The 18,595-nt window shown below is 39.0% G+C and overlaps 1 protein-coding gene across 1 annotated transcript in view; it reads right to left on the reverse strand.

The window, feature by feature from the left end:
- ltv1 (LTV1 ribosome biogenesis factor) overlaps positions 1 to 18,020 on the reverse strand; it is a 19,957-nt gene extending 1,937 nt beyond the window's left edge. The window contains exons 1-10 of the mRNA XM_051703952.1: positions 17,842 to 18,020; positions 17,282 to 17,413; positions 12,858 to 13,046; positions 12,297 to 12,384; positions 8,635 to 8,761; positions 8,106 to 8,328; positions 5,593 to 5,720; positions 5,370 to 5,512; positions 3,956 to 4,008; positions 3,360 to 3,560 (exon numbers count right to left, since the gene is read on the reverse strand). Of these exons, the coding sequence (XP_051559912.1) occupies positions 3,360 to 3,560; positions 3,956 to 4,008; positions 5,370 to 5,512; positions 5,593 to 5,720; positions 8,106 to 8,328; positions 8,635 to 8,761; positions 12,297 to 12,384; positions 12,858 to 13,046; positions 17,282 to 17,413; positions 17,842 to 17,844 (1,287 nt within the window). The 5' untranslated portion in view covers positions 17,845 to 18,020. The remainder of the gene's footprint in view (positions 1 to 3,359; positions 3,561 to 3,955; positions 4,009 to 5,369; positions 5,513 to 5,592; positions 5,721 to 8,105; positions 8,329 to 8,634; positions 8,762 to 12,296; positions 12,385 to 12,857; positions 13,047 to 17,281; positions 17,414 to 17,841) is intronic.
- Positions 18,021 to 18,595: the final 575 nt, after the last annotated feature.

Raw genomic sequence — 18,595 nt, forward strand, 5'->3', positions numbered from 1 at the left:
GTGTGTTTCATGCTCTAGATTCATAAGAGTCATTCGTCCGAGAATCGTACTTCATTGTTCACGCTGTGTGTTTCATGCTCTAGATTCATAAGAGTCATTCGTTCGAGAATCGTACTTCATTGTTCACGCTGTGTGTTTCACGCTCTAGATTCATAAGTCATTCGTCTGAGAATCGTACTTCACTGTTCACGCTGTGTGTTTCACGCTCTAGATTCATAAGTCATTCGACCGAGAATCGTACTTCATTGTTCACGCTGTGTGTTTCACGCTCTAGATTCATAAGTCATTCGACCGAGAATCGTACTTCACTGTTCACGCTGTGTGTTTCATGCTCTAGATTCATAAGAGTCATTCGTCCGAGAATCGTACTTCACTGTTCACGCTGTGTGTTTCATGCTCTAGATTCATAAGTAATTCGTCCGAGAATCGTACTTCACTGTTCACGCTGTTTCATGCTCTAGATTCATAAGAGTCATTCGTTCGAGAATCGTACTTCACTGTTCACGCTGTGTGTTTCATGCTCTAGATTCATAAGTAATTCGTCCGAGAATCGTACTTCACTGTTCACGCTGTGTGTTTCATGCTCTAGATTCATAAGTCATTCGTCTGAGAATCGTACTTCATTGTTCACGCTGTGTGTTTCACGCTCTAGATTCATAAGAGTCATTTGTTCAAGAATCGTACTTCATTGTTCACGCTGTGTGTTTCATGCTCTAGATTCATGAGTCATTCGTCCGAGAATCGTACTTCACTGTTCACGCTGTGTGTTTCATGCTCTAGATTCATAAGAGTCATTCGTCTGAGAATCGTAATTCATTGTTCACGCTGTGTGATTCATGCTCTAGATTCATAAGAGTCATTCGTCTGAGAATCGTACTTCACTGTTCACACTGTTTCATGCTCTAGATTCATAAGAGTCATTCGTCTGAGAATCGTACTTCACTGTTCACGCTGTGTGTTTCACGCTCTAGATTCATAAGAGTCATTCGTCTGAGAATCGTACTTCACTGTTCACGCTGTGTGTTTCACGCTCTAGATTCATGAGTCATTAGTCTGAGAATCGTACCTCATTGTTCACGCTGTGTGTTTCACGCTCTAGATTCATAAGTCATTCGTCTGAGAATCGTACTTCACTGTTCACACTGTTTCATGCTCTAGATTCATAAGAGTCATTCGTTCGAGAATCGTACTTCACTGTTCACGCTGTGATTCATGCTCTAGATTCATAAGTCATTCGTCTGAGAATCGTACTTCACTGTTCACGCTGTGTGTTTCACGCTCTAGATTCATAAGTCATTCGTCTGAGAATCGTACTTCATTGTTCACGCTGTGTGTTTCATGCTCTAGATTCATAAGAGTCATTCATCTGAGAATCGTACTTCACTGTTCACGCTGTTTCACACTCTAGATTCATGTCATTCGTTCGAGAATCGTACTTCATTGTTCACGCTGTGTGTTTCATGCTCTAGATTCATAAGAGTCATTCGACCGAGAATCGTACTTCACTGTTCACGCTGTGTGATTCATGCTCTAGATTCATAAGTCATTCGTCTGAGAATCGTACTTCATTGTTCACGCTGTGTTTCATGCTCTAGATTCATGTCATTCGTTCGAGAATCGTACTTCACTGTTCACGCTGTTTCACGCTCTAGATTCATAAGAGTCATTCGTCTGAGAATCGTACTTCATTGTTCACGCTGTATGTTTCATGCTCTAGATTCATAAGAGTCATTCGTTCGAGAATCGTACTTCACTGTTCACGCTGTGTGTTTCACGCTCTAAATTCATAAGAGTCATTCATCTGAGAATCGTACTTCACTGTTCACGCTGTGTGTTTCACGCACTAGATTCATAAGAGTCATTCATCTGAGAATCGTACTTCACTGTTCACGCTGTGTGTTTCACGCTCTAGATTCATAAGAGTCATTCGTCTGAGAATCGTACTTCATTGTTCACGCTGTGTGTTTCATGCTCTAGATTCATAAGAGTCATTCGACCGAGAATCGTACTTCACTGTTCACGCTGTGTGATTCATGCTCTAGATTCATAAGTCATTCGTCTGAGAATCGTACTTCATTGTTCACGCTGTGTGTTTCACGCTCTAGATTCATAAGAGTCATTCATCCGAGAATCGTACTTCACTGTTCACGCTGTTTCACACTCTAGATTCATGTCATTCGTTCGAGAATCGTACTTCATTGTTCACGCTGTGTGTTTCATGCTCTAGATTCATAAGAGTCATTCGACCGAGAATCGTACTTCACTGTTCACGCTGTGTGATTCATGCTCTAGATTCATAAGTCATTCGTCTGAGAATCGTACTTCATTGTTCACGCTGCGTTTCATGCTCTAGATTCATGTCATTCGTTCGAGAATCGTACTTCACTGTTCACGCTGTGTGTTTCACGCTCTAGATTCATAAGAGTCATTCGTCTGAGAATCGTACTTCATTGTTCACGCTGTGTGTTTCATGCTCTAGATTCATAAGAGTCATTCGTCTGAGAATCGTACTTCATTGTTCACGCTGTGTGTTTCACACTCTAGATTCATAAGAGTCATTAGTTCGAGAATCGTACTACACTGATGAGTTGGTTCTTTTGAATCTACAGTGCTACCAGAGTCATTTGTTCGGAAACTGCTCTATACTGGTCGCGCTGTATGTTTTGTGCAGTAGAAAAAAAAAATAAATAAGAATCATTCGTTAAGAAATCGGACTACACTGGTGGCTGTATGTTTTGCGCTGTAGGTTCAAAAGAACCGACTCATGAGTCATTCACACAAGAATCGTACTACACTGGTCGTGCTGTTGTTTCAAAAGAACCAGCTCATCAGAGTCATTCGTTTGAGAATTGCACTATGCTGGTTGGGCTGTATTTTTTGTGCTATAGATTAAAAAGAACCGAATTATAAGGAGTCATTCGTCTGAGAATCGGACTACACTGGTCGTGCTGTAGGTTTTGTGCAGTAGAATCAAAAGAACTGACTCAGAGCCATTAGTTTGGGAATTGGACTACACTAGTCACACGCTGTGTATTTCGCACTCTGGATTCAAAAGAACTGCCTCATAAGAGTGATTCAGTCAGGAATCGCCCTACACTTGTGTTGTGTGTTTCGTACTATAAAGAACTGACTCAGAGTCATTTATTTGAGAATCAAGCTACACTGGACATGCTGTATGTTTTGGGGTGTTCATAAAAAAAACAGCTCATAAGAAGCAAGATTTATTTTAGTGTTGCATTCCATCCGCATCAGCAGAAAAATGCAAGTTTAAAAACAGCTAAAGTCATTACAATCATACAGTTCCTGTATTTGATAAAAATAAGAACCAGTTCTTGGTTCTCAACTCTAGCTGTACGTACCTTCCTCTCCATCTTGATGGCTTGTTTCCTGGCTCTCCTCTCCTCTGTGCTCTCCTCTCGTGAGCGGGGCTGTGTTGAGGCTCTGGGCAAGTCAGAGTCGTTGATCCGCTCCATTCTCTCCACCTGTTTGGCCGTCAGGCCTTTTTTCGGCAGAACGTCCAGAGGAATCCCAGTCTTATTGGACACTCGGATCTGTTTGGGCTACAAACACACAACTTCTATTATGAGCCACATTTCATGCATTTGATTGATGGTTAAATGCATTAAAAATCCATTTATATGCAGGTCACTGTATTATCTGTAAAAAATTATAACTGCAAAGATCAAATCATATTAGGAGAGACTTTTCAAACAGATTTCACAAATCTATCCTTATATATGTAGCAAATTTAAAGGTCAAGTGTGTAATTTCTCGTATGCAAACTTTGGATTTGAATTAGAAATTAAACTCTCTGTGCATCTCCAAAGATGATGGAGATGATCCCAATGAACGCAAGTGCTTTCTCTTTAACTAACAAACTGAAAGTCATTTCTCTCAAACAGACCATAAATATTCTGGGCAGAATCAGAGGTTTTGGGACGCAAGTTTTCTTTACCTTTGGAGGCTCCTGGATCAGTTTGGGGTGATTGTACAGGTTGGAGTAAGTGCCTGTGTGAGAGAGAAAGTACAAACATGATAAATCACTCCAGATTTTCAATCTCCAGATACTCATAATCTCATTAAAACATAAGAGCACTCTGGGTTTGTTGATGCATTAAAGGGATTTTAAAAGTCTATGTACTTTTATAAACTTAAGAGTTTTCAAATATAAGTTAATTTACATAAAACAACATTAGAAGTATGGACTCAAACAAAAATATATATTTTTCTTAAAGGGGTAGTTCACCCAAAAATGAAAATTCTCTCATCATTTACTCACCCTCATGCCATCCCAGATGTGTATGACTTTATTTCTTCTGCTGAACACAAATTATGATTTTTAGAAGAATTTCTCAGCTCTGTAGTTCCATACAATGTAAGTGAATGGTGACCAGAACTTTGAAGCTCCAAAAATCACAAAGGCAGTATAAAAGTAATCCTTAAGACTCCAGTGGTTTTATCCATGTCTTCAGAAGTGATCCAGTCTCCTTGGCAATCACGATTTCAAGCCGCTAGATGGCGCTAGGAAGTAATTCCGAGCTTGAAATCACCAGGGAGACTGCTGATGACAAGATTTGTGAAAAATTTTACATTCTGATCTGTTTCTCACCCAAAATCATTTAGATCGCTTCAGAAGACATGGATAAAACCACTGGAGTCATATGGATTAATTTTATGCTGCCTTTATGTGATTTTTGGAGCTTCAAAGTTCTGGTCACCATTCACTTGCACTGTATGGACCTACAGAGCTGAAATATTCTTCTTAAATAAATTATTTTTCTTCTGCATCTGGGATGGCATGAGGGTGAGTAAATGATGAGAGAATTCTTATTTTTGGGTGAATCACCACAAAATGAATCAAGATTCAAAAACCTTCTGATCAACATCAAAATAGTTCTCAATTAACAAGAAAAAATGACTTAATAGTTCAATAAACTCAAGTTCCAGTTACACTCTGTGTAGAATAGAGGGAAAATTCAGTCAAATGAGTCACTTAAATTAATCACATGATTCACTTGGAATCAGCAACTTACTCACTGAATCAAATACATCAATGAATCAAGTTGCTCACTACAGCTCAAGTCCATGATTCAAATAGTTCAAATTGGAAATCAAAGAATGAATCAAATTGTTCAAACAACAAATCAAATGCTCACAGAACACTACAACTCACATAACGCATGACAAACAAATGAAATCAGAAACAAAGTTGATGATTGTGGTAATTAAAGTTGACGTTACAGTCTGTTTCTTTGTTGAGCTGGAATTTCACAAAACATTTTGTTGTTTTATTCTCATGAAACATAATAAATCAGCATATGCATGATCTAATGCTGTAATATGCTGTGGGAAGTGTAACTGAGACTCACTGATGATAGTTTCACAGTCCCAGCGCTCTGCAGGTGGCTCTATCACCAGTGTCTCCATCTCCACCTGCTCTTCATCATCATCCTCCTCCTCCTCTCTCACAGAAGGCAGCTGTGCACGACCCAACTGATCTGGCTTCTGACATCTACACAAACACATACACTCAATGAGTGAGCACGTACACACACACACACGTGAGAGTCTCACTCATAAATACACACTCACTCTTTCTCTTTCTGTATGAAGTAATCTTTGATGACTTCTTCCAGTCGCTGGCTGTCCGGTTCGATGTATCCCTCCAGCTCAGCGTTATCCAGCGCTCCGATCTCATCATCGTCAAACTGCTCGTAAAACTATACAACAGCAAACAGCGCAAGAAACATAATACTGATGAAAAATAAAATTGCACATTATTTTAAAAATATGAACACATCAAGCGATGCTACAACACGTCGAGCCACAAAATTATTGATCCTATATGTGGCACAAATATTTGTCGGTGTACACATTACTAAAATGCAAATGATATTCTGAATACACATATAACCCATGTTACAGCAAAAATTCCCTTGATTTATTGCTAGATTAAACATCACGTCATATTGGTCAGTGATTTGTTTTTTTGGCACATTACGAAATTTACATTGCAATGAAAAAAATATGCAAAGCAAATTCTTGAAGTGATCAACAGGGATTCATATTTATTTTATTTTTTTAATTTAAATGTTGCTGTGTTTAGTTGTTGCAACATTGAAATACTTATTCCTATCGCTGTTTAATATGCAGAGAAAATTATGAGAAAGACATTTGTTAGGCGCAACCATTGGCGTGGGGGCAGCAGTACCTGTTTGTCCGACCAATTACTTATGATTTGCGCGATGCGGAGAACACGGGCGGTATCGCGGAATCCAGTCATAAAAACTGAACTAACCATTAAATGCAGAATGTCAAGGAATTGTACATATTTGGGATTTAATTAATGTGTAAATCCACAATTCATCCAATTAAAATCATGATATGTCCTAGTGTGATGCTTAAACCACAAAAGGCTGCGATTTAATTCAAACTAATATATTGGTATGCTTGAGCTGTGCGCTTAAACAGTAAGTGAATGCGAGAAGCTGCTGCTTACATACCAACCGCATCATTAACATCACTTGTGCTCTGTGTGTGTATTCATGACAAAGAGCAAAACATTTCATTCACTGTGACATGCATAGCACATGCAGATTATATATCTTTATAATTAAATCATAGCCTTTTGCAGTTTAAAAAGCACATCATCCCATGTAGCGAGCTACTTTTCCATATGAGTGAAGTCACCAAAAACATCTGAATTTCCACCTAAACATCAAAATAAAAGCTCCAATAACTAGACGTGTTAAATTGAAAAAATGTGACAAATAAATTACTTCTATATAGAAAAATGCAATATTCACTGTAGTAGTAAAAATAACAATAATAATAGATCAACAATAACTACATTATATTTAAGCAATATCTTACAAGCAAGATTTTCATCACTACTTTCATTAATACGGTGATGCTCTAATGTGCAGCAAAAAAAAAAATTTAAAAAAAATTGGGTTTTGGATTGTGCTGTGAGGATCAGTATAGAAGGTCTTCGTTTGATAAAAATAATACAATGTTGAAAAGTAACTGTTCTCATTTGATTACAATTCTATGTATTCATTTGATTAGACAGTTTTTATTTTATTTTTATTTTTCTCCCCAATTTGGAATGCCCAATTCCCACTACTTAGTAGATCCTTGTGGTGGCGCGGTTACTCACCTCAATCCAGGTGGCGGAGGATAAGTCTCAGTTGCCTCCGCTTCTGAGACCGTCAATCCGCGCATCTTATCATGTGACTCGTTGTGCATGACACCGCGGAGACTCACAGCATGTGGAGGCTCATGCTACTCTCTGCGATCCATGCACAACTTACCACACGCCCCATTGAGAGCGAGAACCACTAATCGCGACCACGAGGAGGTTACCCCATGTGACTCTACCCTCCCTAGCAACCGGGCCAATTTGGTTGCTTAGGAGATCTGGCTGGAGTCACTCAGCATACCCTGGATTCAGACTCGCAACTCCAGGGGTGATAGTCAGAGTCAATACTCTTTTTATGATAATATGTAATTAAACTTTAAATCCTGGTTCAGAGAACATAAAACGGAAAACAAGGAATATGGGAAAAAAATACAATGGAACTTGGAAAAAAAAAAAAATGAAATGAATTCAAAGGGCCTTATTAGTGTAAACAGTTTGAGTCATTATTATTGAAATTTAGTTTGGTGCACTAGTGGCACAGAAATCACACACTGTAGCTTTAAAGACAACATTTTGTGATGAAATTTCACACTTGGTATGAACAGGCCTTAATAATTTTTGCACATCTCTAATGAGCGCGTTTACATGCACAATCTTAGACCGATTATGCTTAATATGCCGACAAAGTGTGTGGTTATGTAAAAGCCTTAAACGTGAAATGTTTTTTCTTTATCGGCGTAAGGTCATACACGGTGTAGGCAAAACCCCATTGGAACATGAAGAGTTTTGGCAATTTCGTGTTGCATGTAAACACCATTACCGTTGTTCTTTCTGGTTTATGCAGTGTGCATAAAACACATGTCAAAAGCAGAGAATAATCCAGTGATTTCAAATGTCACGTAAACATACTGATTTTGCCATTATCAGCTTATTGGCATGCATGTAAACACACTCACTGACTGACCTTTTCAAAGCGATCGTCCAGTAATGTGAGCTGTTCGTTTCTCCTCATGACGGAGGAGGTGAGCGAGTACTCCGTAAAACGACTCTTCGTCTCACAATCCCCAAACATGAACTCTCGCGGGCCGCCTTCCTCATCCAATGACAGACCGTCCGTTGAATCGTAATCTTGTTCCTCCTCTTCATCGTCTTCCTCATCCGTGTCCTCCCATTCATCATCATCACCACTGAGGTCAAAATAAGACAGGAAATAAGTGATGACAGCTGATGTGGGCGGGGTTTCGCAGATTCAAGCATTCATCTCAGTGCCCAACTTTTTCACTTATATTATCAAGACTTACATAACACCAGCTCCAGCTAAAAACAATGACAAATACATGCAAATTTCTTTTAATTTCAACATTCTCAGTCTACATCACTTTAGCACAGATGTTCCTGTACAGCCTGTATAATTATATTTTGCTCACTCATGTCCTGAAGCAAATCTTGATTTTATTGCAAATGATCTTATTTTATTTTTTCATCAGTTTTACCCGATATTGCCCATGGCGTCATTGGCCTTGATGACAAAATCATCGTCCAACATGTTCTCTGGGTCACTGAAATCAAAGTCCTCATCCATAGCAGCGACAATGTCTGGGTCCATATCCAGCCGCGGCCCTGAGGGTGACATTCAATGAGAGAGACAGTAAAACACAAATGATGGAAATATTTATCTAAAAAGAACAAAAAGCATGCATGCAAGCTCAAAATTAGGGCTGTGAATTTATTCAATTTTTTTTAAAGAATAAAAAGAGGGGCCTGGTTAGCTCAGCGAGTATTGACGCTGACTACCACCCCTGGAGTCGCGAGTTCAAATCCAGGGCGTGCCGGGTGACTCCAGCCAGGTCTCCTAAGCAACCAATTGGCCCAGTTGCTAGGGAGGGTAGAGTCACATGGGGTAACCTCCTCGTAGTCGCTATAATCTGGTTCTCGCTCTCAGTGGGGTGCGTGGTGATTTGTGTGTGGGTGCCACAAAGAATAGCGTGAAGCCTCCACATGCGCTACGTCTCCATGGTAACGCGCTCAACAAGCCACGTGATAAGATGCGTGGATTGACAGTCTCAGAAATTCATCCTCCGCCACCCGGATTGAGGCAAGTCACTACACCACCACGAGGATTTAGAGGGCACTGGGTATGGGCATTCCAAATTAGAAAAAAAATAAAAAATAGTAAAAGTAAAATCGCACACTTTTCTGTGATTAATCACGGTACATGATATGTAGCAACAAACATAAAAAAAATATAATCAAACATACAGTTGTGCTCAAAAGTTTGCATACTCTGGCAGAAATTGTGAAATTTTGGCATCGATTTTGAAAAAATGACTGATCATGCAAAAAACTGTCTTTTATTTAAGGATAGTGATCATATGAAGCCATTTATTATCACATAGTTGTTTGGCTCCTTTTTAAATCATAATGGTAACAGAAATCACCCAAATGGCCCTGATCAAAAGTTTACATACCCTTGAATGTTTGGCCTTGTTACAGACGCACAAGGTGACACACACAGGTTTAAATGGCAATTAAAGGTTAATTTCCCACACCTGTGGCTTTTTAAATTGTAATTAGTGTCTGTGTATAAATAGTCAATGAGTTTGTTAGCTCTCACGTGGATGCACTGAGCAGGCTAGATACTGAGCCATGGGGAGCAGGAAAGAACTGTCAAAAGACCTGCGTAACAAGGTAATGAAACTTTATAAAGATGGAAAAGGATATAAAAAGATATCCAAAGCCTTGAAAATGCCAGTCAGTACTGTTCAATCACTTATTAAGAAGTGGAAAATTCGGGGATCTCTTGATACCAAGCCAAGGTCAGGTAGACCAAGAAAGATTTCAGCCACAACTGCCAGAAGAATTGTTCAGGATACAAAGAAAAACCCACAGGTAACCTCAGGAGAAATACAGGCTGCTCTGGAAAAAGACGGTGTGGTTGTTTCAAGAAGCACATAACGACGATACTTGAACAAAGATGGGCTGCATGGTCGAGTTGCCAGAAAGCAGCCTTTACTGCACCAATGCCACAAAAAAACACCTTGACACGCCTCACAGCTTCTGACACACTGTAATTTGGAGTGACGAGACCAAAATAGAGCTTTATGTTCACAACCATAAGCGCTATGTTTGGAGAGGGGTCAATGAGGCCTATAGTGAAAAGAATACCATCCCCACTGTGAAGCATGGTGGTGGCTCACTGATGTTTTGGGGGGGGGGTGTGAGCTCTAAAGGCACGGGGAATCTTGTGAAAATTGATGGCAAGATGAATGCAGCATGTTATCAGAAAATACTGGCAGACAATTTGCATTCTCCTGCACGAAAGCTGCGCATGGGACGCTCTTGGACTTTCAATTACGACAATGACCCTAAGCACAAGGCCAAGTTGACCCTCCAGTGGTTACAGCAGAAAAAGGTGAAGGTTCTGGAGTGGCCATCACAGTCTCCTGCCCTTAATATCATCGAGCCACTCTGGGGGGATCTCAAACGTGCGGTTCATGCAAGACGACCAAAGACTTTGCATGACCTGGAGGCATTTTGCCAAGATGAATGGGCAGCTATACCACCTGCAAGAATTTGGGGCCTCATAGACAACTATTACAAAAGACTGCACGCTGTCATTGATGCTAAAGGGGGCAATACACAGTATTAAGAACTAAGGGTATGAAGACTTTTGAACAGGGGTCATTTCATTTTTTTCTTTGTTGGCATGTTTTGTTTTATGATTGTGACATTCTGTTATAACCTACAGTTGAATATGAATCCCATAAGAAATAAAAGAAATGTGTTTTGCCTGCTCACTCATGTTTTCTTTAAAAATGGTACATATTTTACCAATTCTCCAAGGGTATACAAACTTTTGAGCACAACTGTACATTTAATTATTTAATATTATGTTGTTTTTTTGCCAGATATAGTTAATTGCGTTACTTAAGCGTTAAATAGTCAACTATTAATTGAAAAAATTAACGCGTTAAATTTCCCAGCCCTAAAAAAAAAAAAATCTTTCTTTATGCAAAATATTGTCTCTTAATTTATTATTTCTATTTTGGGGTGAAATTTAAACTAGAAATGTTTTCGTGAGACTCTCATGGCTGTTTTAATATGCAGATTTGTTAACATCAGGATTGTCTACAAAACACAATTTCATTATAGGGATTATTTTGACTGGTCCCTCGTTTATTTATTTTTGGATTTTTTTCCCCTTTTTCTCCGCAATGTGGAATGCCCAATTCCCAATGCGCTCTAAGTCCTCATAGTGGCTCGCCTCAATCCGGGTGGCGGAGGACGACATCTTATCACGTGGCTTGAGCACGTTACCGTGGAGACATAGCACGTGTGGAGGCTTCACGCTATTCTCTGCAGCATCCACACACAACTCACCACATGCCCCACCAAGAGTGAGAACCACATTATAGCGACCATGAGGAGGTTACCCCATGTGACTCTACCCTCCCTAGCAACCTGGCCAATTTGGTTGCTTAGGAGGCCTGGTTGGAGTCACTCAGCACACCCTGGATTTGAACTTGTGAACTCCAGGTGTGGTAGTCTGCATCAAAACTCGCTGAGCTACCCAGGCCCCCTTAGTACCGCGTTTATTTATTTATATATGTATGTATAAAAAAAATTTTTTTTTTAAAAAGGACAAATCTGGGTTACTGGGGGGGCATTTACAATGTAAGTGAATGTGCAGTCAATAAATATTACAATACACTGTTCCAAAAGTATAGCTACAAGATGTAAACATACATGTTAACATGATTGTAGTGTAAAAAAAATCTGTTCTACATGATTTTAATGTGATATAATTGATTACGAGTTTACAGCATAAAGTCGTCATGGCAACAAAGCTGCAATATTGGATATAACTTTACAAATATAAGGTTAGTAAGTGCTTTTATTACACTAAAATCATCTTACCACGTGTAATTGTAGCTATACTTTTGTAACAGTGAGTATTATAATGTTCACAGATTGCCCCCATTCACGTCCATTATAAGTGCCTCACCTGGAACTTCATTTTTGTGGTAATCATTTTGCCACAAATTCATGTTTTGACCAGTTTGTGACAGAAGCTACATGCACGGGATGGCAGCCCATCTTGATCATTTTAATCTGATTTTAATTATGTGAGCTGCAGTAGATCCGCCCGACTCACCTGAAACAGGAGCTGCTTTGTTTAACAATCCCACTTCCTCTTCAAACTCTGATGCGAACACAGATGAGGGAAGTTTGATGGAGGCCGCCTGCACACACAAGACCTTACCATAAATAAAACCTTATCTGGATTTCAAATACAAGTCTAACGATGCTCATAAGATCTACAGGGGACATAATCGGACCATGACATTGTCTGCATGTCACACTCCCTTACTGTAGCTGTACAAATATTCCAAGTAAAAATAACCACAGAACTCTATTAGAGCGCTCTGACTGTTTTTGAAGCATGAATTTCCAGGATAAGGGTTTTAAAAAAATCATTTAGGTACAAGACTGATTCGCTAATGAACCGTTCAGACCAATTTGTGAACAGGTTTGATTGATTCATCGTAAAGAACCGTCTCAAAAGAATGATACGTTCACAAATGAGTTATCACTAAGGTTGGCAAGCAAATTTTACTCTGTGTGTATGGCTCTAGATCAGATCAGTTTCAAATCAAAAACAAATAAGCAGACTACACTCAGATGTCCAGAGGGAGGAGCTGTTGTCCGGCCTTACGGGAACGCTGACGTCCTCTTCCTCTGTCTCCTCCTCTGCGGTCTTTGATCGAGCGTCTCTGCGGATGCAAGGGGCGGACACTAGCTCTGTGGGGGGTGACACCTCTCTCAGGTGCTGCAGGTAATCATAGTCATCATCGAAAAACACTCCAAAGTTCCTCTGTTCCACCTTCCTTTTCTCCATCTCTGCCTGCAAAAACACATCAGAGCTTTAGTGACACTGTCATTATGACAAATACATGAGCTACTCTTTTTTTCATACAGAGATATATTATGATGGGGACCAAGGTTATAATAGTTTTATTTCACTTTACATTTTTTTTTAAATGTTTTTATATCAAGTGATACATATAGAATGGGGAAAACAGGCATTTGTGCAACGTGGGTTGTATAGCTGGACACCCAAATGTACAGTTTGCAAATAATACTTATAATACTAAAAATCTTTAACTGGGGGGCCTGGGTAGCTCAGTGAGTTCTGACGCTGACTACCACCCCTGGAGTCACGAGTTCGAATCCAAAGCATGCTGAGTGACTCCAGCCAGGTCTCCTAAGCAACCAAATAGGCCCGGTTGCTAGGGAGGGTAGAGTCACATGGGGTAACCTCCACGTGGTCACGATTAGGGGTTCTCGCTCTCAATGGGGCACGTGGTAAGTTGTGTGTGGATCGTGGAGAGTAGAATGAGCCTCCACATGCTGTGAGTCTCCGCGGTGTCATGCACAACGAGCCACGTAATTATAATTAATTATAATTATAATTTAATTATAATTATAATTTTCTTTATTCATCACACATTATACATTTGCACATATACAGTGAAATTCTTCTTTTTCACATATCCCAGCTAGGCTGGGGTCAGAGTGCAGGGTCAGCCATGATACGGCGCCCCTGGAGCAGATAGGGTCAAGGGCCTTGCTCAAGGGCCCAACAGTGGCATCTTGGCAGTGCTGGGGCTTGAACCCCTGACCTTCTGATCAGTAACCCAGAGCCTTAACCGCTAAGCTACCACTGCTACCACGTGATAAGATGTGTGGACTGATGGTCTCAGAAGCGGAGGCAACTGAGACTCGTCCTCCGCCACCGCGATTGAGGCGAGCAACCGCACCACCACGAGGACCTACTAAGTAGTGGGAATTTCATTACTGATATTTCAGTAGAAGAAAACACATAATTCTGATTTAAGAATGCTTTTTTTACTGAAAGTCCTCTTTAGTGCATTTGATATGAGAAAGTAAATCTAGTCGCAACTCTGAAAACTGAACATCAAACAAAACTCTGTACCAGTTCCTAATGAAATGTAAAACAAATCACTGATTGACGGTGTAAGACAGAATGAGTGAAAAGACTGTGTGTGCATGTGTGTGTGGGAGAGAGAGAAAGTCAGAATAAATTACTGGATATTATATTGTTTCTGTTCTCTTTATTTTAACATCATGCATTGGCAACACAACGAACAGTCATTCCAATAAAGGTTCAAATGTGTCATAATTGAAGTCCCAGACACGGCTAGCACGTTTTCTATAGGGTGACCAGATTTTGAAAGTCTCAAACTGGGACACCAGGGGGGTTCGCGATACATGCATATATATACAATATATACACCGATCAGCCACAACATTAAAACCACCTGCCTAATATTGTGTAGGTCCCCCTCGTGCTGCCAAAACAGCGAATAGCATTCTGATATTATATTCTTCTCAGCACAATTGTACAGAGCGGTTATCTGAGTTACTGTAGACTTTATCAGTTCGAAGCAGTCTGGCCATTCTCTGTTGACTTCTCTCATCAACAAGGTGTTTCCGTCCACAGAACTGCCGCTCACTGGATGTTTTTTGTTTTTGGCACCATTCGGAGTAAATTCTAGAGACTGTTGTGTGTGAAAATCTCAGGAGATCAGCAGTTACAGAAATACTCAAACCAGCCCATCTGGCACCAACAATCATCCATGTGATTATCTAATCAGCCAATCGTGTGGCAGCAGTGCATAAAAATCATGCAGATACGGGTCAGGAGCTTCTGTTAATGTTCACTAGGGCTGCCCCGACCAAAGATTTTCCTAGTCGAATAGTAGTCATTAGTTTAAGCCATTAGTTGACTAGTTGTTTCACGGTTATGATATTAATTTAATTACTTAAATATATATTTTTGGGGGGGGGGGGCATCAGAAAATGGTTTGAGTTCCAGGGCTGAGAAATACTGTTATAAGTAACATTACTAACACTGTTCTACATTACAGAGAAATACTAAACCGTAATAATGAGTCTTTAAAATATACAAGCGCACGCACGAAGCGAGCAGCAGCGACACCAGCAAAAGCGGTAATGATTCTGAATGTGTCGGAAAAACCAGCAAGGAGACTGTCTGAACATTTAGTTCATTTATAGAGAGAAATGCACATTAGGGTTGTGCCGACAGACGATGATCTCAGGGATCGACGATGGTCAGAGTGATCGCCAATAGCTGATGCCTTTGACAATATCAAGATGATATTTGGCTCTATTATAAATTAATATTACAAATAATTTTCCCATAGACACACAGACACGTGCTTGAAGAAACACAGTTTATTATATTATTAAGAACAGATGACAGAAAAGCCGTCTATGGGCATGTATGATGCGCTGTTTGTTGAGGCGTGCAGTCTCGTGGAACACGCGCATGTAAAAGGTTCTCACACTTTCTTTGTTTCTGTCTTCTGAATTTTTTTTTTGCAAGAACAGTATCGTCTATGAGTGCTGCAAATGACCTCAGACATCTCAGCTCAGGAGGTGCTCTGAGTTCAGTTCACTTTATTTCCACAGAGCAGTTCATTGTGAACACAACTCTGCAGACTGATCTGTGATTAAAACATAAATAATACAAAAACATGAACCATGATTTATATTTCAGTGATTATCATCATTATTATAATTATTATTTTTACATTTATAATTGTTTTTATGTCTTAATTTGTGTAAGTAATTTTCCACCTGCATGTTTAGACGGACACTTGCCTGACGGTAAATGGAAAGGTGGTTACTTATATATATATATATATATATTTTGTTGATCACAATTTTCAACGCAAAATCACTAAAACAAGAATATTCACTGATCCCTCAGCCCAGGGGTTGCCGATGTAATTGGATATTGCGAGATTATACAGTACTGTGCAAAAGTTTTAGGCACTTGTGAAAAATGTTGCATAGTGAGGATGTCTTCAAAAATAATGACATAAATAGTTTTCATGTATCACTTAATGTCATACAAAGTCCAGTAAACATAAAAAAGCTAACTCAATATTCGGTGTGGCCACCTTTGCCTTTAAAACAGCACCAGTTCTTCTAGGTACACCTGGACACAGTTTTTCTTAGTTGTTGACAGATAGGATGTTCCAAGCTTCTTGGATATTTCCCCACAGTTCTTCTATCTATTTCGGCTGTAATCGCAGACTGACATGATGTTCAGTGGGGGGCTCTGTGGGGGCCATGCCATCTGTTGCAGGGCTCCCTGTTCTTCTATTCTAATCTTTTCTTGCAAAGTAATATTTGGGAGTCTAACATTTATATTTCCTATTGACACACTAAAGCTGAAGATATAAATAACCATCTTAAGACAAATGCTTTTGTGAAACATCTTATGTGTCTAAGACTTTTGCGCAGTACTGTATATATATATATTGTGAAGGAGGGAACAAAACGAATTTATTCACACATTTATTGACATGAGGGTCAATAAATAGTGACAGATTTTTTTTTTTTTTAACAATTCAAAGCCTTCTCTTTTGTACTGTCCATTTAAAAAAACACTCACATAAACAAATTGTTTTGTGCATTTAAAGGAATAGTTCACCCAAAAATAAAAAATCTCTCATAACTTACTCATGCCTTGAAGACTACAGTGGTTAAATCTATATCTTTTCAAGCGATAGGATAGGTGTGGGTGAGAATCAATATATAAGTCTTTTTTTTATATATAAATCCTCCTCCCTGCCCAGTAGGTGGCAATATGCACAAAGAATAAAAATGGACAAAAACACAAGAATAAGAAAGTGAAAGTGGCGATTTATAGTAAAAAAAAAAATAAATAAATAAAAAAAACACTTAAATATTGATCTGTTTCTCACCCACACCTGTTATATCACTTCTGAAGACATGGATTAAACAACTGGAGTCATTTGGATTACTTTAATGCTGCCTTTATGTGCTTTTTGGAGCTTCAAAGTTCTGGTCTCCATTCACTTGCATTGTGAAGAACTACAAAGCTGAGATATTTTTATTTTAATCTTCACTTGTGTTCTGCAGAAGAAAGAAAGTCATACACATCTGGGATGCCATGAGGGTGAGTAAATGATGTAAATTAATTTACATTTTTCAGTGAACTATTCCTTTAAGTTCACATGCAACAATAACTGTCATACATACATGAAGGACAGTTTGTTTTACCTTATTGGCAGGCAGGAGGACATGTTGAGGTGCTGTTTCATCTGCTGCAAGTGGATCTTTCTGACTTCTGTGCACCAAATGAAAGGACACAGCGTTCTTCTTATTGATGAAAGCTTTCTTCTTTCTGTGAGGCTGGAGAGAAACAGATCACGCCTGATCAAGATATGGTCAACACAAAACTCTGGCATATTCAATGACAGCAGTCATTTAGTCACATATTATTAATAAAACATAAATTTCAGACCATATTTTTTCTTCTTCTTTTAAATGTGCAACAAAATGCCTGTTTGGACTATAAACTAAGCTGGGCAACTTCAACAGATAACACTATGAAAAACACTACATGTATTTATAAAAAGGCACCTTGTTAGCACAGTACACATAGATTTTTTTGCTGAAGCCATAAACAGTCAATGCAACAGAAAACTTTCTTTTTAAGTTGTCAGCGTTCAAGTAATACATTTCTAAACAACTCCAGCAAAACATGTGATTCTTAAAGGGACTAAATGCACTAGCCTGTCTGCTAACTGTGTCGACAAAACCACAGTAAAATGACTTACCATGTTTAAATGACAGCGAATGTATTATCTGAGTTTGTGTATTCTAAATCTGAAGTCACATCAAAAACATCAGTGTTGCATAAAGTATTTTCTGTCGACCGAAATCATAAGAAATCTTCCGTCAGCGAAAGCACATGGACAACAGCGGCCTTTCTGAGACTGTACCATTGTGACACAGTGAGGGGGGACACAAACCTTGGGGTAGTTTCGCCTTCGAGAGCAGACGTAAACAGCATACGTTCTAACATATTAAAACTTAGCTAAACAAATGTTGGTCTAATGTTTAAAGACACATTGACGGAACGGAACATGGCAACACTGCGAGGAACAACTTTGGTTTGTAGTTGTGTGGAGACATCCCTGATTCACTTTTGGTTTAGTCTACTAAGGCGGGGAAGTGACGTTTTGATGACGTCACAGACTGCTGTAAATGTAATTTTGATTTTATATGGTAAATTACATATAAAAGTAAACGTTCTTAATATTTTTATCAACTGAGATTTTGTTTACCGAGTCTCTTAGATATATAAATAATATAAAAATCGAGATTACTATTTTAAATGAAAAGAGAAGAAGATTGTGAATTCTAAGTGCTTTATTTTTGTTTCCTTTTTTTTTTTTTTTTATAAACTATTGTTGACCCTTAAACTATAGGCAACCCCTACTTATTTTAATTTGCCTTAACATGGACGTCTTTTTTCTATTTAAAAAGATAGTGGACTTAAAGGGTTAGTTCACCCAAAAAAAAATTTAT

This window comes from Myxocyprinus asiaticus, chromosome 8, assembly GCF_019703515.2.
Source record: "Myxocyprinus asiaticus isolate MX2 ecotype Aquarium Trade chromosome 8, UBuf_Myxa_2, whole genome shotgun sequence".
Taxonomy (NCBI): Eukaryota; Metazoa; Chordata; class Actinopteri; order Cypriniformes; family Catostomidae; genus Myxocyprinus; species Myxocyprinus asiaticus.